Source organism: Trachurus japonicus, unplaced genomic scaffold, assembly GCF_045865225.1.
Source record: "Trachurus japonicus isolate A0001 unplaced genomic scaffold, Traja_1.0 AP029852.1".
NCBI classification, from domain to species: domain Eukaryota; kingdom Metazoa; phylum Chordata; class Actinopteri; order Carangiformes; family Carangidae; genus Trachurus; species Trachurus japonicus.
Genome location: NW_028219985.1, coordinates 48,491 through 69,721, shown reverse-complemented (window position 1 = coordinate 69,721; position 21,231 = coordinate 48,491). Strand labels below are relative to the sequence as shown.

General features: G+C 43.0%; 1 protein-coding gene and 1 pseudogene across 1 annotated transcript in view; one reads left to right on the top strand and one right to left on the bottom strand.

Moving 5' to 3' along the window:
- Positions 1-9,509: 9,509 nt before the first annotated feature.
- The window catches only part of LOC146960896 (regulating synaptic membrane exocytosis protein 4-like), a 38,098-nt gene continuing 26,376 nt past the window's right edge, over positions 9,510-21,231 (top strand). The window contains exons 1-3 of the mRNA XM_085771957.1: positions 9,510-9,564; positions 9,879-10,023; positions 13,229-13,341. Coding sequence (XP_085628083.1) covers positions 9,510-9,564; positions 9,879-10,023; positions 13,229-13,341 — 313 coding nt within the window. The remainder of the gene's footprint in view (positions 9,565-9,878; positions 10,024-13,228; positions 13,342-21,231) is intronic.
- LOC146960898 (uncharacterized) lies at positions 18,468-19,767 on the bottom strand (annotated as a pseudogene).

Genomic DNA, 21,231 nt, shown 5'->3' with positions numbered 1-21,231 from the left:
CGTGGATCTGACCTAGGGGGTCAGGGCTGCGTTCTTTCCCCTCTCTTGTATATTTTATACACTGATGATTGTCGCAGCCACCATGTAAATAGACACATCATCAAATTTGCAGATGATTCAGTGATTGTGAGTCTTCTTGAAGACACAGAGGTCAGTCATGGTCCTATTGTAAATGATTTTGTTTCCTGGTGTAAAGATGCTTTCCTTGAACTAAATGTTGCTAAGACCAAAGATATGTGTGTTGACTTCCGACAGGATGCTCCAGCTGTCCCCCAGAGCAGTGTCATAAATGGCCAAGTAGTGGAAGTAGTTAGTAGCTACAAGTATCTTGGCACCATGTTTGATAATAAATTGAAATTTGACCTCAATTCAGAAGCGCTGTGTAAGAAAGGTCAGCAGCGTCTTTTCTGCTTAAGAAAATTAGCCAAATTTCACGTGGACAAGACTTTGATGACTCTGTTCTATAGATCTTTTATTGAATCTGTTGTTTCCTTTTCTATAATTTGCTGGTATGGCAACCTTGGTACAAAGCAGAAAAATGCCCTGCAGGGCATCGTGAAGGCTGCTGGTAAAATTGTGGGGGTTCGGTTTGTCGATTTGAATTGTCTGTTTAATACTCAAGTACAGAGGAAAGCCAGGAGTATCTGTCTGGATAGTAGCCATCCTCTTAGCCCTGAGTATGTCTGGCTTCCATCTGGTGTGCGTTTATGTGCCCCGAAGGTGAAGAAGAACAGGTACAAACATTCATTCATCCCCTCCTCTATTAGGATACTCAACCTGTTGGAACAGGGTCGATGATGTTGTGATGATGGTGGTGATGATGATGATGATGATGATGATGATGATGATGATGATGATGATGATGATGATGATGATGATGATGATGTTGATGTTGGTGATCCTCACTGTGGCTGACACTCACTTGAACTGCCTGTTGTTGTTTATGTGATAGCTGTGATCTGTTGTATGTGTGACGATTGCATGTATAGTAATGTTTTTTAATTTTTCTACACCTACTGCAAACAAATTGCCCAAGCTGGGACAAATAAAATTACTTGACTTGACTTGACTTGACTTGATGTGGCGTGTATCAACCAGTGTGACACTGTGCTCTGGTACATTACAGGAGCAATGGCGGCTGGTGCTAAAAAAAATAAAGATAAATTAGCATGGCTAACTTAACATCCAGCTAGCCAACTGTGTTTGGCATAACACAGATGGGAGAAGCCTCGAGTGTAACTCCGTCCACAGTCACTTGCCTGCTGCTGGATTTTTAAGTCAGGTTGCTCCGGTCCAAGCTCCTTTATCCTTTCTTCTTTCAGCGAACGCCTCGTGAAAGGATTATTTCGTAAAGAAACAACCAAATTTTCTTTTGAAATGTAGTGTATTATCCACCTTAACTTTCTTGCTCTATTATCTTATATCATCACCATGTACTATGTTCTTCTTTTTATGTGTGCCCTTTTTTTGGAACTGAAGCAAAGTGTGAATTAGTACTCTGCTTCATCGATATGTTTTGCTTAGAAGTAAACGCAAGGCCGGATTAACCATATGGGCAATTGGGCAATTGCCCAGGGGCCCACGACCTCTGAAGGGCCCAGGGCAGTGAGGGCATAAGCAAAATATCTGGTTATCTCTCGCTTATAAATTAAACTGTCCGCCCGTGCAGCTCACCGTACAGAAACAGAGACGGCGGCGACAACACAGCAGAACAATCCTGCCTAGGAGCTATCCATGGTTACTTAACCAAAAGTCTCTTGAAATAACAAACAATGGACTGTTGAAGCTTGAATGGCCAAAATACAGAAGTTATCATGACGTGAACCATATGTTGCGGTGTAAAAAAAAAAAAAAAGACCGTTGATTCGGTGGAAACCTGCCCCCGCCCGTTTGCGGGGGCTGCGGGGGTATACTTTACGGCCCAACTTGTCATAGAATGGATCTGATCCCTAACAGTCGTGTGTGTGTGTCTCCGTTGTGGCCTTCAGTATTGAGCTCTTTGCTGCTCCCTCCTTGTTCTCTCATTTGCTCTGAGTTTGGTTTTGTCACCTTATGATGTGGAATTTTAGCTTATATTCTTCATTTAGGCTTGTGTGATTGCTACAGTGCATGGATCCCTGATGAACACATCACTAACAATAGAAAACACATGGTTTTTCTGGTATGCAGCTTTCTATGAAATGGCGGTGCCCCACCACTTTTTTACATGTAAAAACGCCACTGATTGCACTATAACTTGATAGTCCTGTTGAATTCTGGGGTGACAAGTTAATTTCTGTTTAAAATGAGCTCAGAACCAAAATGTTACTTGATTCTAGTAGATTATGGAGTGTCTTGTCTGTGGACTTGTCTGTGATGGCTCTATCAATTCAATACAATATAATATTTGTGTTGTTAAATAAATATTGAATGCTTTGAAAGTGGTTGCTTATTTATTTTTTTGTGTAAATGGAGGACACTTCCCTCTCTTTCTATGTAGTGGCTCAATTTTGCCAGATTATACCGATGCTGATGTGTTTTGTTTTCATAGCATCATTGTAGTTCTGAGCATATGCACATCTGCACATCAAAGTGCACTTAATGACAGTTAGATATTGAAGTATTGAGAATATTTACTGTATATTACTGGAATTTATCTCACATTTGCACCAGAGATGCTCCAGGATTCTGCATTTTTTGAACACTGTTCTTCTTCAAAAAAAAAGGAGTTTATTAACATAAACTAATAAAAGGAGTTTATGTTAATAAACTCCTTTTTTGTTTTACAAGTGAAGACGTGTTGGCAGTGATCCCTTCTTTTCATCAACACATCAATATACCACAGAAACCGCCATTGTCTCCTGTCTTGTTGTTGTAGTTGTCTGTCTGCTCCGTATGCACGCCGGCGCGTCTGTAGCTGTTTGAGTGACAGGCGCGTCTCCGCTGCCAGGGGTGTGACTTTGACAGGTATCGTGAATCAATCCGATTGGATGAAAAATGACCCAACAATCACACAGGACACAAATCTGTTAGAGACTCAGACACCAGTTTGCATGAACCGTTAAAAAAAAAACAGCTACTCGAAGACCTTTGAGACAAACAGTTTGTTTCAAAAGGTTTAACATAGTACAGGAGGGAATAATACTGCATCAAGATATCATCATACTGAAGAGCAGCAAATCATTCCATCTGAATTATAGTTGTGCTGACCTTTGCTGACCTTTGTGTGGTGTTGTACTGACAGCAGTGTGCAGATGAATGACAGTGAGGAACACAGTAGGTACCTAATCACATGAAACCAGTTGGGGAAGTGACCCAGATCTGCCAGAGCCCCAACCCACATGAGGACGATGGAAATAGAATAGTTCTAGGTCGCTCTTTAATAACTGCAGAGCTGTGTGTGTGTGTGTGTGTGTGTGTGTGTGTGTGCGTGTGTGTGTGTGTGTGTGTGCACGCTCGCCAGACTTTCTAAAAGAGTCTCATCTCCATTAAGGTGACTGAAACCATCTGTGCAGAGAGACACAGTATGGAAGAGGATCTGTAACACAGGAAACAAATACTGAATTAGAACAGTCACTTAAAATATCGTCTTTTTGTCTGAGAAAGCCAGACACAGAGCCCCCTTATGGAATAGACTGCATTAGTATTACAACTTGTGTCACATGGTCTTATCGTATACTTGTGTGTTTGCTCCTTTACATGTCTTTTGGATTATCTACAAAAAACTTTTATTGTCCTGTCCAAAAAACAAGGCCAACAACTTCCTGTTTGAGCTCTTCTTTATTAACTGTGGGGTGGGGGGAAAAACCTCTGTTGTCACCTTGGCAACGTGTGGGGGAAAGGGAGGGGCAGAGGGAACCGGGTTGACAGATCCAGCAAGAAGACAAACTATCCTGCATTTAAATAGCGTATTGAAAATATCTGCTTGACAACTCATGGAGCTGGAAGCAAGCCTAAATAAGCAACTACACTTTAACAACAAGTCCAAAAAACCCACAACCCGCAATTACCAATATTTAGAAGCGACTTCACAGAAAAACAAGCCCAAAGTCGCTTATAATAAGCGGACTTGGCAACTGTGACACACAGAGGTACTCACAGTCTATACAGAAAACCATCATGAGCTCCAACTAAAGCGCGCCAACGAAACAAAGTAGTGCAGTCAGGTTGAACAACTATGACTAAACAAAAATATTTACCCGGGCCTTTTCTCTTTTCTTTTCCTCTCTCTTTTCAAAACAAAATGTTTGAATGTTTTTTTCCTCTACATATCTTAATACATTTTCAAAACCTGATATCCTGTGTTCTGTCATTGAATGGTGTTTTATTATTTAAATTGTTGAGTAAATCTTACTTACAGGTAGGCCTAAGCGTTATTCCCGACAGTCTCTAAATAAGTATCATCTAGTGAGTGAGAATCATACATTACTCTAGACAGTTATTATTTTGAAATGTCTCTTTTACCATAAGAAATTGAATGAGGGTTAAGATCATGGTCGGGGACAGCCCTCCATTCCGAAAACGCCTCAGAAACACCTCCATTCCGAAACGCCGCTGTTCTGAAACCCCCTCACTCCGAAACACCGCTGTTTCCGAACCTCCCCCCGAATCACCACTCTGCAGCTGTCCAGGGTGCTGAACTGGGTGACAGACAAAGTAGGCTACTACTCGGAGCGGAGCCGATCCGCGGCCTGCTGCTCAGGGACTGGGCAGATCTGTCCCACTTGCTTTCTCCCCCACTCCATTGTGGGATCTCCCACACAGCAAAAGAAACACTTTTTGTTCTCTCCCCTGCTCCGCTCGAGCACTGCTGAACCCAGCTTGAGCCCACTTCACCCAGGCGCGAGCCTGCTGCAGCTGCCACTGGGGTAGAAAAAAAGACATTTCTTTGCTCAATGCTTTTAGAAAATAACCAGGATTATAGGTAAGAAAGACCAATGGTCTGTACAGCAGGTCCCATTGTGTGTCAGGGCATATCAGGTTGTGTGATTACGCACAAAGGGCCAGATCTACTAAAGGTTTGTGTGTATTAAAACGTGTGCAAACGTGATTGCACGTGCAAACACATGTGGAACCTGATCTACTAACCTACTAACTTGCGTCTCTCAAACGGGCAAAATAGCACGTGCAATCCATTTAGCGTGTTTGCCTTGATGAATATGTAAATATGGGTGTTTCTGCCAGAACGCGCAAAATACTGGGAGGAGTAGATGCAAATAGATGTATTTAGCGCACGCAATGTGATTTACCAAACCAGGAAGAGATTGCGGTGGCTGTTTTTGCGTCTTTATTTACCACGTCTGAAAACCATGTACTAACTGATACAACTTTGTGAAAACGTATGCGTTTATTGATTTGATGCCTACTAGAGCCCCATGATCTTACATCTCTGCATTTCCTCACGTCTGGGTAATTCTAATTCTGTAACAGTTTTTCAGCCGTGTTAAAAGTCCTTTACGCGCCGTTACGCACGTCTGTCCTGCAGTGCGCTCCTCTCCTCTCCTCTCCTCTCCAGTACCTGGCTGCTCAGCTCCAACCGGGACTGAGAGACGTCACCACTGCCTTCACCCGTCTTTGATCCCTCTGGTCAGTGGTCAGAGCGTTTAGATCCGTGTGTCCCACCTGAGTTCTTTATTAATCCACTGGATCATGGGCGGCACACACACACACACATTACAGGTGTGTGATTGTCGCTGCAGCTGCTGCCTGTTCGTCACTATATGACGAGTTGGGCCCTGTAGCGATTTGTGTTTATTAATCTAAACAGAGCGCGACAGAGATGAACACACACATGCTGTCATTGTATGCATCGGATCAAATGTCATTCTGTCCCTTCGTCCATCCAGCTCTCTGTCCACACTCTCCATGGCGGAAACGATTACCACGCGCAAAACCCTCATTTGAATACTGCAGTTTGCATGTGTTTTCATTTAGCGGTTACTCTTAGTAGATAACCTGTTTTGCGTGCACTAACCAAACACGCAATATTTTAGCGGGCGCAAACAATTTAGCGCCCGCTATCTGGGACCTTAGTAGATCCGGCCCAAAGATTTAAGGCATTGGAGCAATTTCACACACACTAATGTCAAGAGTCGATGTCGCTGTGCACTGGATTTTTATTTTTGCAATGACGTAGCTTACACACCCACAGAGACCCGTTATTAGTCTATAATCAATAAGGGTGACCAGGGCTCGACAGTGCGAGCCCCTCGTCACAAATGCGAGTAAAAAACAGATCAATGCGAATTGTGAAATGCAATTAGTAGCACGTGTGCGACTACCGAATTTTACCGTTCAATAAATGTTTTATGATGTGTTGCGAACGTTTAGTGGTTGTGGCCGGATGTGCACTTGAATGCAGCCTCAGCAGAAAAAAAAGAGACTGCACGCGGAACCAAACCGAAGCGCAGCGCCCTGAGCGGAGGCAGTTTCAGATCGGCGCACATGTCAACCGGTCTGCCCGGTCGCACATCTGGCGCTGTCCGCTCCCTGTGTGGCCAGCCAAGCCCCCGCGAAGGCCCCGCTCCGCCTCCGCGGGCAGTGCGTCCGTACACGTAGTGTAAAGCGAACTCATTCATATGCTCACAACCCAAAGCAGCGCCGTAGCCGCGAGCACTCGGTGTGACGGCGATGTTGTTGTTTTTTTATTCCGTGCATGTCCGTGGAGCTGTGCGCCGCGGTTCTCTACAGGCAGGTGTTTCCCAAGGAGCTCGGCCCCGTTTGAAAGGAAGCCCGTACTGCATGTGAAAAGACGTCGCGTCCGCGATGTAGAATGTGTAGAAGAGAAACACACATTTCAGGACCACTGACTTGAATAATCGGGTCAGACAAATGTAAACACACAAGGCTGAACATCACTGGACAGTTCTGTTGGGATTATACAAAAAAGTAAAGTAAGGTAGAGCTGTCAAGATGTAGGCTATGCAGTATATACTGTAGGCTATCACTCATTTCCAATGTACAGGTGCATTAGAATATCATGGAAGAGTTTATTAAGGCCTATGTCACTAATTCAATTCAAAAAGTGAAACTAACTAACACATTATATACTGTAGCCTATATGAAGACCTGAAATTAAGTATTCCCAAAAATGTAAATACTACAAAGGACCTTTTTTTTCTCTTTTCTTTAAAGCATTTTTAATATAGAAATGTTGTCCATCTATATGCACTCAATACTTGGTTGGGGCTGTTTGATTTGAACTACTGGAAATTGACTTTTCCATGATATTATAATGTATTTAAATGCACATGTATTATGTTAATGGTGAGTGTCACCGCTCTAAGATCTTTTTTGGTCCTGACCCGTTGGCATCCCTGTTAAAAAGCTATGAATTGAACTGTTTTGCTTATAAATGCCTCCTCATTGACCTCATATCACGTTATTATTTAAAATTATTTGTGTGCTACTAAAATTATTTGTGTGCTACTAGATTTTTCAACTTAGTAGCACACGTGCTACCAGGGAAAATGCTAAGCGTCAAGCCCTGAGGGTGACTATATGACATTTTATATCCAACACAATCATGATCTATTCTGTCCTTTGCCTACAAAATAAAGTTTGAGAAATGTCTGCATGGAGCACAGCTGCTGACAGGTTGCAGCTGACAGATGTGCAGCTGACAGTGACAGTTAACTCATCACTACCTGAGCCACCATCTGATCCGTCCCTCCCTGACGTCCCGAGGAGTCTCCTGGACATATCCTGTATTCTGTGATGTTCTCTTTTCATTTCTAACCAGCCCGTTTCAGTTTTTGCCGGCACACGCCCAGTGTCTCCTCCCTTTCTCTCGCTTACTCGCACCTGATTCACATAGCCTAAATAATAAATAATAAATGTGATAATATGAAAACATTACAAGTGAGAAAAAAATAGATGAGAGAAAAACATGGAATGAAAACATTGTAATAATTGCTGTGACCACAGCTCTAACCGCTGCAGCTCTAACCGCTGCTTACATGCATATTCATATTGGCCGTCCAATAAATGCTCAGAAATCAAGTTTGTTTCATTTTAATCAGTTGTAAGCTTCAGAAACCATCAAACACATACTGTAGCCTCTATGGCAATTTTAGGAAAAGTCACGGACTGAGTCAAAGTCAAAGTCAAAGTGTCTTTATTTGTCCCAAACGGGAAAAATTGATGTGCAGCCAGGAAGATCCACACATTCAAACACATACACAAATAGACAACACCAGATAACATGTAACATATCATGGGCAGATTAAAAGGGCCTACTGCAAGATAAAATATGATTACAAAGTGCCAATAATGTACAAACAAATAAATGATAAACAGCATGGGGCCTAAAGTGCAAATGCAACGGGCAGGTTACAACAGCCGTGAACAGTCTGTATATACATGCAATTAATTATCTACTGTTTAGCAACTGAATGGAAACCTTAAATCTCTTTGATTTACACACTCCAGAATCAAAGAAGCCTTCCTGATAACTTGCCTGCTGTACATATCAGTAAGCTGCATTTGACTCCTCCCTGTAACCTTACTGGCCACTGTAACAAGGTTGGCAAGCCTGTTTTTGTTGGCCAGAGTCAGGTTTCCATACGAGGCAACCACACAGAACATAAGAACAGATTCAATGAAGCTTCTATAAAAGAGGGTCATCATCTCAGAACAAACGTTAAAAGAATACATTTTTCTCAGAAAGAAAATAGAGCCGTTGCTGTACTTTCTTTGTTGTGGAGGCAACGTGAGCGTCAAAACACAATTTATTGTCAACGACCACTCCCAAATATTTATAACTGTCCACCAGCTCAATCTCTGCACCTTTAATGCTAGTTAAAACAGGACAATGTTTAGACTTCCTAAAACTGATCATCATGTCCTTTGTCTTAGACACATTCATTTGGAGAAAGGATTCATCACACCATGATACAAAATCATTTATGATGGGCCCATGAAGTAGCTGATCCTCTTCAAGAAGACTCACGATGACAGAGTCGTCAGCAAATTTAATAATGTGACTATTAGCGTAGTTGCTGCGACAATCATTAGTGTACAGTACTATGTATAATAAAGGGGAGAGACAGAATCCTTGAGGAGAAAAGCAGAAGAAAAATCTATAAACAACAGCCTAGCCTGAGGTTTGATTCCTCAAGGTGACGATAAAGACAGTGTGACAGTAGCGTCCTCCACACCTCTACCAGCCCTATATGCAAATTGCAGGCGATCCAGTAATTCCTCTACCTGCAATAAAATGTCATTTTTGATGAGCTGTAATTTTAATGTAAACCCAAACGGTCGACAAACGACAGTTGTATCCACCTGCTTCAGTGAATATCCCCCCTTCTGATCACTGGTGAACCTTAAAGTTCAAATAAGTCAATCACATGAAAGATGAAGTTTGTTTTTATTTTTTGTGAACTGATTGTGTGATGTTTTGGTCCAGGTGGACTTCATTTTCCTGTAATGGGGGAGTGACTTAAAGAATTTTTGTCTACAGTGGGACTCCCAATCTCGTTTCAGTCTGTTGTCCCTCAGGGTCCTAAAGGTGTGTATGTTGTGGAGCCATGGCAGATAGCAGAGTGAAAGATACGCTGCAGTCTGTGATGGAAGTGTGGGAGTGTAGAAGAAGCACATCCACTGTACAGGTTTTTTTTTTTTTTTTTTTGATGATATTCTCTTGTTTATTCTCCATGTCAACAAAACACAGCTGCGATTGGCCAAGATATCTCCAGGACAGTGGGACAGGCATGTGACTCGTCGTATTTGTTACATGTTTTTACTTCTCTACTGAAATCAGTTTCAACTGAACTAATTTATAAAAGACAGTAGTAGGATATTAGTGTCATTATGATCTCACCATAGATCCAGACAGTAGTCCTCTACAGACATGAACGCACTGTTGATAGGATGCCTGTGTGTATGTCTCCCTGCAGTGGACACTGAGGGCAAAAAGCTGAAGGGGGGCATCCAGAGGAGTACCGAAACAGGTCTGGCTGTGGAGATGCCCAGTCGGACTGTCCGTCAGGCCAGCCATGAGTCCATAGAGGACAGCATGAACAGCTATGGATCTGAGGGAAAGTGAGTATCAGGGATTGGTCTGCCTCCTTTTACACAGACACAACTAAGTCTGGTTCTGAAACTTGAAGACCTGAGACCTGTACTACTAAGCAAGTTAGCAAGTTTTTTTTTTTTTTTTTCTTTTTTTTTTTGAAAGATCTTCTTTTTGATGCCACAGGGGGGAAATGTGCATGTGACCGAGTCGACCAGTCCCACTCCAGTATCAGTAGTCACATCCCCGAGCTGTGTCTGAGTCTCACCGATTCAGTTGATGATGATTTCATATCGACAGTGTAAATGTTCTTAAGAAAAAAGGTGTCCCTGTGTTCCTGTTTAACCAGGGACACCTCTTACAGTATCTTTTGGGATTCGATACGATAATGATACTTTTTCTTGCTTTTTCATCGATACCGATAAGGTAAAAATGTAGCATAGCCACGGGAAAAAAATCTCTTCAAGGTAAGACAGTGGTTAATAATTAAACTATTAAGTCACTTTTCTGCTGTAACAGTCCGTCTGGCCATGTGTGCATTTGTTTACAATGAAACAGGGTGAAAATCAATACATGATAAGCCCCCATATAGCCTCCCCAAATGTCAGGCTCACCCACTGCCTATGCTGGCAAAGGATATACTTGGCCCTTTTGCAGACTCAGAGCGCTTTGGAACGGGGGCGGGTGACCCTTATTTGATCCCATATGGGCTCACGACAGCTTTAACGTCGGACTCTTCAAACCAGAAACATTTGTAACAACACCGGAAAAAGTCGCTAGATTTGTCACTAGTTGTTTTTGACAAAACAAAAGTCGCCAAGAGGGTTTGGAAAGTCGCCAGATTTTGCAAGAAAGTCACCAAGTTGGCAACACTGTCGGCTGAATTGCACAGTTACGCTCAACCAATCATGTCTCAGGTTTCTTGTCACATGACACGGGCCAGCACAATACGCCGCCAGGGAGAGGGGTGTCTCGGCACATAGTAAATGAAGTACGCTATCTAAAACAGCTGAAAGTTATGCATGCACCCCCAGTTCTTATTTTGTTAGTGTCTTAAGGAAATCGATGCCAAATAAGTAGCATGTGAGTATCAATATATCGATACCACAGCATCGATACGCCCATCCCTATCTTACAGTAGTTATCTGGTTTGACTAAACCTAACACTGACCGTCCTGATAACTTATACAACAATGGTTATCATCATAGGTTTAGTTTTTTTTTTTTTTTCCAGTTATCGTCACAGAGTCTTCTTGAGTTATTCTAAGCTGATGATGAACAGTAACATCATCATCACTGTCAGTTTAAATAAACACTGTTCAATTAAAGTTAATATATAATTGTAAACTGTATTTATTTAGTGTGGTACATTTCCATGTAGCTCTGGTTTATGACAGAGATAAAGAGAGATACATAGCAAAGCAAATAACACTAATTTATTTATTATTATTATTGTTTATCTGACTCTCTTGGTCGACATCACCTACAGAGTTGGTGGCAGTGATGTGCACGGGGTGCAAATGGTGGAGAGAGAATAGGTGTGTGTGTGTGTGTGACCTACAATAGGTAGAGAAAGAGTTCAGCGATGGCAGGAAGGACTACTGTAGGCTATAGTTTAATTAGCATGTCAATCAATGCATGTATGTAGTAGAAGGCAAGGCTATTTCATTTTTATAGCCCATTTTTACAAACAGTTTGTCTCAAAGGGCAATACATAATATCATTACAACACCCTCGGTTCACTAATAAATACTGTACCCAGTAGGGAGGGTATTACAGTTTTTTACGATCGCTATGACCCGTTTTTCAGTTCACTTAAAACACTTTTTCAAAACTATTCACACACATCACACCTAAAACACACAATTCCCAAAACAGTTAATTTCATGCTCAAAATCACACAGTGTAACTAAACACAGACACACATTTCCAAAATACAATATCCGTGTAATAATTTTTTATTATTACCCGGCTCTATTGAATGCTGCTCTCTGACTGGTCCGTCGCTGCGTTCTGCGGCCTGTTATTTCTGTATAATGACCGTCGTCAAGTATAACAGACCGTTTCTAGGGACGTCGCTCTGATCAGCGCAGCATAGAAAAGAGAAACCAAGTAGGATATTTACCTTATGTTTCCTTTTTTACCGTCATTAAACAGCTTCGGACTAATTGTGATGTTAGATAATGACTTGGAACTTGTTACAAGGAGAGTGGAGGCTCCTTCCACATCGTGGCTGGAAACCAAACCTGCTGATCAGAGCGTCTGACCCGGTGTCACAGCTCTCCTCTCGTCTCGGTGGCACCGTGACACAAACGCACCCCGTAAACAGTAAAGTTAATCTCTTGTTTATGACAGATACGACTACACACAATACACACATCTTAATAACACGTGTATGGTAATCCATCCACTGATTGATTATCAAAGGCGTCAAATGCACGACCGGGAGGAGGCTCAGCAAAACAGTGGCCGTGACCAGTCTTGCAGATTCGTTAAATGATGCAATTAAAAATTGATGAACGTCGTATTTTGATCAACATTATGTTTCAAATTAATTATTTTACTCGTAAACCGTGTAATAAGTGGGATAATGTATAGTTTGGAGAAATAAACCCCAACAGGAAGTATGGTTCCATACATCCTGAAGGGCTAAAATGGGAGAGATGGGAGAGATGTGCTCTTACTAACTCCTGTCAATACCTCGCTGCAACGTTCAGGACCAGCTGGAGACTCTTTAGAGTTTTTTTAGACATCCTGACAAGAGAGTTTCAGTAGTTCAGCCTACAAGGGATAAATACATGGACCAGTTTCTCAGCATCACTCTGAGAGAGGATATTCCTAATTTTAGCTATACTGCGCTGGTGAAAGAAGGCACTCCTAGTCACATGCTTTAGCTCCTATGATATCAGTATTACTAGAGCACAACCACTGAACGTGCATGCCAGCATGCATGCACACACACACACACACACACACACACACACACGTGTTTGACTCCCAGTTAATATGATCCTTTCAGACACTGTTTTGTCTTTTGTTTTTTTGATGGCATACATGTACAGTACATGTTATCTCTGGTGACCACACCCACACAATGGGGGTCATCATCAAGGTCAAATCCTATTAACCATTTACTATTGTCTCTTCTCCTGCTTCCTCCAGTCTCCTTTTTTTTTTTTTTTATCTCTGTCTGATCTGCTTTAAATTAACCCCCTCTCTGTCTGCTTCCTACAGTTTGAACTACAGCGGCATGTGTCTGGCATCTGATGCCCAGTTCAGTGACTTCCTGGATGGGATGGGACCCGCCCAGTTTGTTGGCCGACAGACGCTGGCAACCACATCCATGGGTGAGATATCTAACACACGACTTTTTACAATCTGTTGAGTGTACCCTACAGAACATGTAAAAATAAAAACATAAGTGCTGTCCAAAATATTGCAATGTGCACCAATGGATTTAATAAGAAACCTGAGAAAAAAGGTAAGTTTGGAGTTAAGCCAGGAACACACCAGCCCGACTGGGAGAGTCGGACGTCTGTCTGTCCGACTACCCATTTCTCCGACCAAACATTTCTTTATTTTTGCGTCCATTAGTCTGACCTCCCATTTCTCCGACTTAAGTAGCCCTAACCCTTAACCTTACCCTAACCTAACCTTAACACTGTAGAATGTGTAGTCGGAGAAATGAGCCGTCGGACTTTTGGGCAGTCGGACTGATGTATGCTCCCCTCGGACGACATAGGCGTCTGTTTGGTGTGTTCAGCTCCCTCGGGAACGAGCGGAAGCTGTCACGCCTCATCGGGCCCGATTCGACATGGACAGTCGGGACGGGGAGTGTCGGCCGTCAGGGGATTAGACTCGTTAGGTAGTACTCTGACAGAATATGACGCAATTATTTGTTCTGGACTTCATTTGGTCCTGGTCATCCCTGGGCCGGGCCTGGCCTGGCTTGGCCTGTGGTGAGCACCCCCCCCCTTCTCACAGCCTCCTCCGGTCAATGCCATTGTGTGGCGTGGCCATGCTTTGTTAAAGGTAGGGTCTGGAGTTTTGTTTGTTGCAGTTTGTAAACAAAACACTGAAACTCAGCCCCTCCTCTCGGGCTAAGCTGTATAGCCTCCTGCTCCTGACAGCAGCCGTTGTCAGGACCACAAAGGAAAGGAAATACAATCTGAAAAAAACGCTGGAGCCATGGGCCGATAGCCGACCATTCGCCAACACCGGGAGCCTCCGTGTATGTTTTTATGCCGTTGTGGTGAACTAAGAAGCGGGTGTTAGCAGCGGATGCTAACCGCTAGCGCTAGCCGAAGTTAGCATCGAGCTAGCTCACTACAAAGGCCCTGTGAGGGACCGAGTCGGTTGCAATGAGGACAACAGATAGTAACTTTTTTTAAAAAAAGGGTTTTTTTATTTACCCAACATGTACAGAAAACAAAATTACTCAAATGAACATAAGGTCTGGGCCCATAAAAGAGGTCAAATTAACAAAACTGTGCAAAAATCAACTGAAACTAACAGAAGACAAAACAGAACAGAATTAAACAGACCTCCCTAATGAACACAAGGGAGAACTTATATACTGGGGTGGTCAGCCCATACTAACAAAAGAGGGGTTAACTTCATAGTGCGAAATATGGGGGGGTTTGGGGGGGTCGGACCCCCCCGATTAACCCCTTGAGACCCCCTGAAAGACTCAAAAGCAAAATCTGAGGGGGGTCTCAATCTTGTCAAAAAATAAATAATATAATATAATATAATAATTTTATTGTGGTCAATTAAATGTGTTTAAGATCACCATGTCCAGTATTCATAATTCAAAACATTTATTCGTTTAACATTAAGCTGAACCTGCGCATTATGCAAATTAGCCATGTGCGCCAGCCCAGGCAAGAGTCGAGCCCACTCGCTATCAGAACAGAGGATCCCGTTCCTCTCCACCCTCTGCTGAAGAAAGTGAAGTTGAGGCCGAATGCTCTGAAGACGTAGCCGCAGCCCCTGCTGCTAGCACTGGTGATTGGCCGCTTTTTTTTTTTTTTACACCTAAGCAGGTGGGGTAATGGAAATACCGCAACCCTTGGCTTGACATTAAGGCAGGAAAATAACTTGAGGTAAGAGGCTAGCCTGCTTCAGCATACTATGGCCTGAACCCCCAGTGGTGTTGTTTGGCCAGGCGCCTGTTGTGAGCTATTTGTCTGTGCTTTTTCAATTTTCATGATGGCCCGTTATACGAATGTGATTTGTGGATGTGTTCAATGCTGTGTTTAAACGTATTTGTAACCTGATAAGGTTACATGATTGGTCATAGTTGCAGGCTGAGGATCTCGTGCACATAATTGCACGCCAGTCTCTGATCTCCAGATTTATACAGTTGGTTGTTATTCGAGTTTGGTGTCTTTCATTCATTTTAATTGTTGTATTTTATTTATTGTCTATTCGTTTCTGCATCGCCCTGATCGCGCCAGTCTCCTATACCTGGCATTTATTCATTGTTCAAGTGCGCCAGTGTGGTGCCAATTATTGTCTTTTATTTATTGAATTATCGTCTATTTATTATCAATTACTTTCTGCATTGTATTGCACAACTTTGCCTCTCCTTTTTAGGCTGTAGGCTAATTTTCTTGGCTTATTGTAATGTTATAGTCCTACTTTATAAAAAGAAGAAAAAAAACGGTATTGCGCAACAATCGCGAGTTAGGGACCCCCCCGAATATTGATGGGTATTTCGCACACTGGTTAACTTAAATCCTAAACACAAAAGACCACAGCTACTTCACAAACAAAACAACTTAGGAAAGGTAACGTATTAGAATAAACACAATCTATGCATAACCAAACAAACTGAAATTACTAATGGTCTAAGGAAAATAATAAACATAACTAAACCACTAAACTTCCCCCCATGGTGCACCAGCCCTTGGGTTAGCCCAATTAGTGCTGCCTCTTATAAAATGGCCGAGCGTGTGGGGGCGGATCCTTTTATCTGGAGGATCCCAGCAGCACCAGCAGCACCAACAGCACCGGTAACTCAAAAGAACACAAGAGATTAGAAACAAGAACAAAAGCTAACTAAATATGTGTGCTCAAATGGAACTAATGTATTGTCAAATAATAAAGTATTGTATGCAACCAAACCTGTGTGAGTTATTTCAATACTTAAGCGTTAAACCAACTTATAGAATGTATAAACAAAATATGGTTAACATAAATATAGAAACAAAATAGTATAGTGTATAATGTGAATGTAGGTGCAGTGGGCTACCGTTGTCATGGCTGTGTGGCCACGGCTGTGGCCATCACAGGCCCTAATACTTGTTACCAGTGTCGGTGACGGTTGGGAATCGGTCCGTGGCTCCATTGCCTCACTCAGACTGTATTTATTTTACTTTGTTGTCCTGACTGCTGCTGCTGAGAGAGAGAGACTCAATAGCATCAGACAGCTAATACGGCTAGCAGGCCTGAGACCTCCTACTTTACTGCACGTAGCTTCACCTAAGCTCCGTCATTGGCTGGAGAGAAAACACTGACACCCTCGCCATAGATATCTATGCTCTCTCGCGACTCTCTCACTCCACCCAGAAACGTCCACGTGCATAACAAAACCTGAACAAAACAGAGCAAAAGACCAAAATACAGGCAGGGGGAGGAGGCGCTGCAGGCACACACCCCACCACACAGGACTAGAATCCCATAGGTGATGATTAAGGGTGCACTCACACTAGGCAATCGTACCGTGCCCAAGCACGTTTGCCCCCTAAAGTCCGGATTCTATTGCTGGTGTGAGTGCAAGTGTTCCGTGCCTAAGCACGGTACACTTCCCTGGCCCGGCACGGTTGGGAGAGGTGTGCTTGAACACAGGAACGCTTGGCCAGGAATGCGCACACGTAATGCGCTGCGGGCTCGTTCTCCACCACGTGTCTGCAGCTGCATGTAAACAACAGTCACTTAACAATTACGTTGCGCAGTAAACATAGCTAGTTAACGTCGCTTTGATTAAACTTCAAGATAACCATGACAACCGGTCAAAGCGCCGTTCTTTCTGCAGTCAGAGCGCATCCGCCGTGTTGGTATATCAACGTGATGACGTATGTGTCGGAGGCAACCGTGCTTGAGCACGCTTGGGTTTGAGGCAGTGTGAGTGGGGGCCAGCGGGGGACAGGGGAGGGGGGGCATTCGGGCTTCAGCACGGTACGGAACAACTGGCCCTAGTGTGAGTGCGCCCTAAGACGGATTTCATTTGTACAAGTCTAATGTTTATTTTTGGGCACAAAACTCCAGACCCAACCTTTAAAGCAGAACTATGCAAGTCGGCCGGAAATAGCTCGCTCCTTCGTTGGTTTCTCTTTTTTTTTCCTCTCCGGAGCTCCCCCACAGTTCTGGGAGGCACATGTCACTGTTGTAAAAAAACAAACAAACTCTGTAGTATGTAGTATGCAGAACAAAAGCAAAATCTGCAGTATGCGAAAAGTTCCCGGATGTCGTACTGATTAGGAAAATATATCCAGTATGCATCTGACCAGTCTACATTGCGTACTGTATCCCACAATGCAATGCACCCCTGACGTCTAACCGTAACCAAAGACGGTAGTGTAGCCGTGTACCGTAACCAGTGTTGTATAAAGTACTTAACAATCACACTCAAATAAAAGTATCGGTAGCTCTCCAAAAAATGACTTTGGTAAAAGTCAAAGTCACTGACTGAAATATTACTTGAGTTAAAGTCTTAAAGTATCTGAAATTTCTTGCACTTAAGTATTACAAGTACTGTAAAAATAAATGTACTCAAGTAATGTAATTAAAAGTACAAGTAAAAGTAAATAACAAGCAAAGGCAGTCTGAAGTTCCTTTTTTTTTTATTATGATTTACTTGGTCAAGTACACTATGAGGCTACCAGTTAGGACCAGTTGATCCGTGTAAACCATTTCTCACATGTCAGCCCAGAACATTGCACAACAGTGCGAATCACACCATTAATAGAAAGGTGGCAAGTGCAGATTTTTTTTTTCCTTCTACAAACATGACCAATGGCATCACATCAATACAAGTCAAATAGGGAGAAAACTGAAGCTTATCTGGCCTGTGAAGGAGTCCAGTTTGAAAGCCCTTTTTGTAAACCTTTTAAAAATAAAAAAAAGTCAGCATTGAAAGTGAGGCGAATCACCAAGCAAGGAAAAGCTGCCATTACTGCACTTTAAAACTAGAGGTACACAAAACCAATTGGCATTATTTTAACAAAACACAAATTGGCAGAAGAGAGGAGATCAGTTTGAAACCCCCTGTAAACTCTTAAAAAAGTGCTGGAAATGAGGTCACAGAAAACACTATTGCTACCCTTCTTGCACTTTTGAGCCAAAATCTTAACATTTTACATAGAACCAACTTTTGCAAAGTCAAGCCCCTCATCCCAACCCCCACACACCTTTGCCCTTGGCCTTTACTTTTCTCCCTCTTCAACTTAAACCTTATTTGAGGGCGTCCTTGCTCATAACCCCATGATCACTTGAAACTGTAAAACTTTTTGTTCATCTTCAAAAGCAGCTGGCTTTCAAAATGCCTAGAATTTAGCCGTACTCTTCGTGGGCTGAAAACAAGGCCTGCTATGCTGAAGAGCCTTTCGCATGCTGCCGACGCTGGGAGGGGCGTGTTGAGTTTGACAGACAACTTGCAGACAGAAGGAAAGGACTTAAGCAGGTCCATGTAGTCAGCGGAGCAGGAGAGGTAGGCATCAAATTGCTTGACGCCATCTTGGGTCTTTGATGATGCTTGCAGAGAAGAGAAGAAGTCATCCTCGTCTGATGAACTCGACCTGATCACATCACCTGGCTGCATAGAGGGATCCTCGATATGCTGCTTGATGTAATTGATTCCTGAAATGTAAAAACAAAGAAGGGTTATACCCAGGGATATAAGTCAACTTCTCATCACTAGCTAAATTTGGCTCGTTGATGTTAATTGCACTAGTCAGACATCCACTCACTACCAGTGAAAGTGGCTACTAAGCTTCATTTTCTACCAGCCAAACTGAATTTACCAGAATTTGGCCGGTCGGCGGGTGTTAATTTAGAGCCCTAGTTATAGCACTTATTAATGCAACTCTACCATGTCATCTCTGCCTAAACAAGTGAAACATTAAAGCATTTGATTCTCTCCCCATGTTCCTTTTCATGCACCAACCAATATGCAAACCCAATATGTTGATACTAACTGTCAAAGCATAGACAAACTTAAGTACAGTATATGTATGCCTTACCCATTTTAATGGTAGCATCATCCTTCGTCCATGTCGTCCGGAATTTTGGAAGAAGAATTGCAGCTGCAACCAGCTCGGCATCCATGAACATGTGCCCGAAGCGGTTCTGAATTCCAGACTGTAAAGCATCAACAAGAGGCTTGCAGTACTTCAGCTGCAACTTCACCTTCTCGAGTTTGACCTGCAGCAGTTGAATTGTAGGAAGCAGCCACCCCATTTGTGCCTTGGTTTCTGCTTGCAATATGTTGGTTGCCTGGGCGACAGGGCTCATTACAGCAGCATATTCTGTCAGAAATGCGAGTTCGGCTGGGTTGAACCTGCGCACACACAAACACACACAAAAAATTATGCATGATAGGAAGTGAACAGCGTCTGTGATGCATTAAACCTCTATTATATGGAGCAGTCATTCCACTTTTATCTCATCATTTTTAAATCTTCGGCCTACTTACATTGGGACCTTCAGGTCAGTGGCAATGGCTCTCAACGCTGCTTCTCCCTTCTCCTGAGCAGGCGTTCAACGGCCATGAACAAGGAATTCCACCTCGTTTTATTTGGTCTTAGAAGCTGAAGGGAACAGACATCTTCAATCAGCTCAGCTGCAAGTGTGGATCTTCCACATTTGTTCCATAGGCCATAACACTTTCCAAATGTTGCATGGTGCAGCTTCTTGTATGCGTCGCTGGAGGTTGCAGTAGAGGAATCTTCACTGGCGATAAGATTCAGGAGATGGCATGCACAGCGTTGGTGTCTCAGTAGCTGAAATTCGAACCCATCATCTTCATTCAGAAGAGCTGCTGTGTCAATGTACTCCACATCTTCCTCCTCATCTGCTCCATCCCCTTCCTCTTCAGACTGTGCAGACTCTTCAGCAACTTCTTCATTGTTGTTTTCGTCTTCCCCAAACACACGAAAGGCCTTCAGAAAATTTGAACCGTTGTCAGTGGTTGTTCGCACTATCTTGCCTCTAATATCAAATTCTGCATGAATGTCATTCAAAGCATTGGCCAATCGGTCGAACGTGTGGGATCCTCTCAGCTGCCGGCACGCCAAGGCTGCTGAACATCGCTCGAGATTCTCCGGGTCAATCCAGTGTGCCGTAACCCCAATGAACCCTCGCCTTCTGACTGACCAACAGTCAGTAGTAGTAGCGATGTATTCGACCCCCTTCATTGCCTCAATCAGAGCTGCTTTCATTTTGTTGAAGACATCTTCAATCTTGGAGGTGAGAGTCACCCGGGACATCATTTTGGCATTAGGGACGAGGTCACTGACAAATTCTCTGAAGGGTTCCTGCTCAACTATTGAGAAAGGTCGAAGCCCATGTACAACATAATTCACAATGGCCTTGTCAACGGTCTTCTGAGGGGTCATGGACACGGTCTGGGTTAATGTGGTCTGCTTGCTGCTGGGGGTGGGTGGTCCACTGGCCCTTTTTCGTTTTGCTGTGGTCAACTCAACATATTTTTGAAGATGGTGCGGATGCTTTCTCTAAAACAGACAAGAAAATGAAATTAAATGTCAACCTGGAAACAAATTGCCTCACCCAGTTACAAAGAGGGGGGGGGGGGGCTAATGGCTTTAAAGTTTAAAATAAATAAAATCATAGTATTATTTTGTTTAAAATTACTGCGGCTGTACAATTAAGATAATTGACACGGTATAAGTTGTTTGACGCATCTGGGATTTACAACGAAAGTTTAAACTAGAACTTGCCGGTTCAATTAAACACACACACAGACACACACACACACACACACGCTGGCGGGACAGGTCGCACTGGACGACAAAGACAAATGGATAAATAATACGCTAATACGCAAAATGTAGAAGTAGTACACGTTAAATGTTTTGTTTTTAACATGCATGCCTATCGCTATCGTTTCACTTGGCCTATAGCACGCTTCTTCCTTCCCTAGATCCAAAAGGCTAGCCTGCTACAGCCATGTGGAAACGAAACGCTGCCGCACACGAAGTTAATTCCTTCAGGTT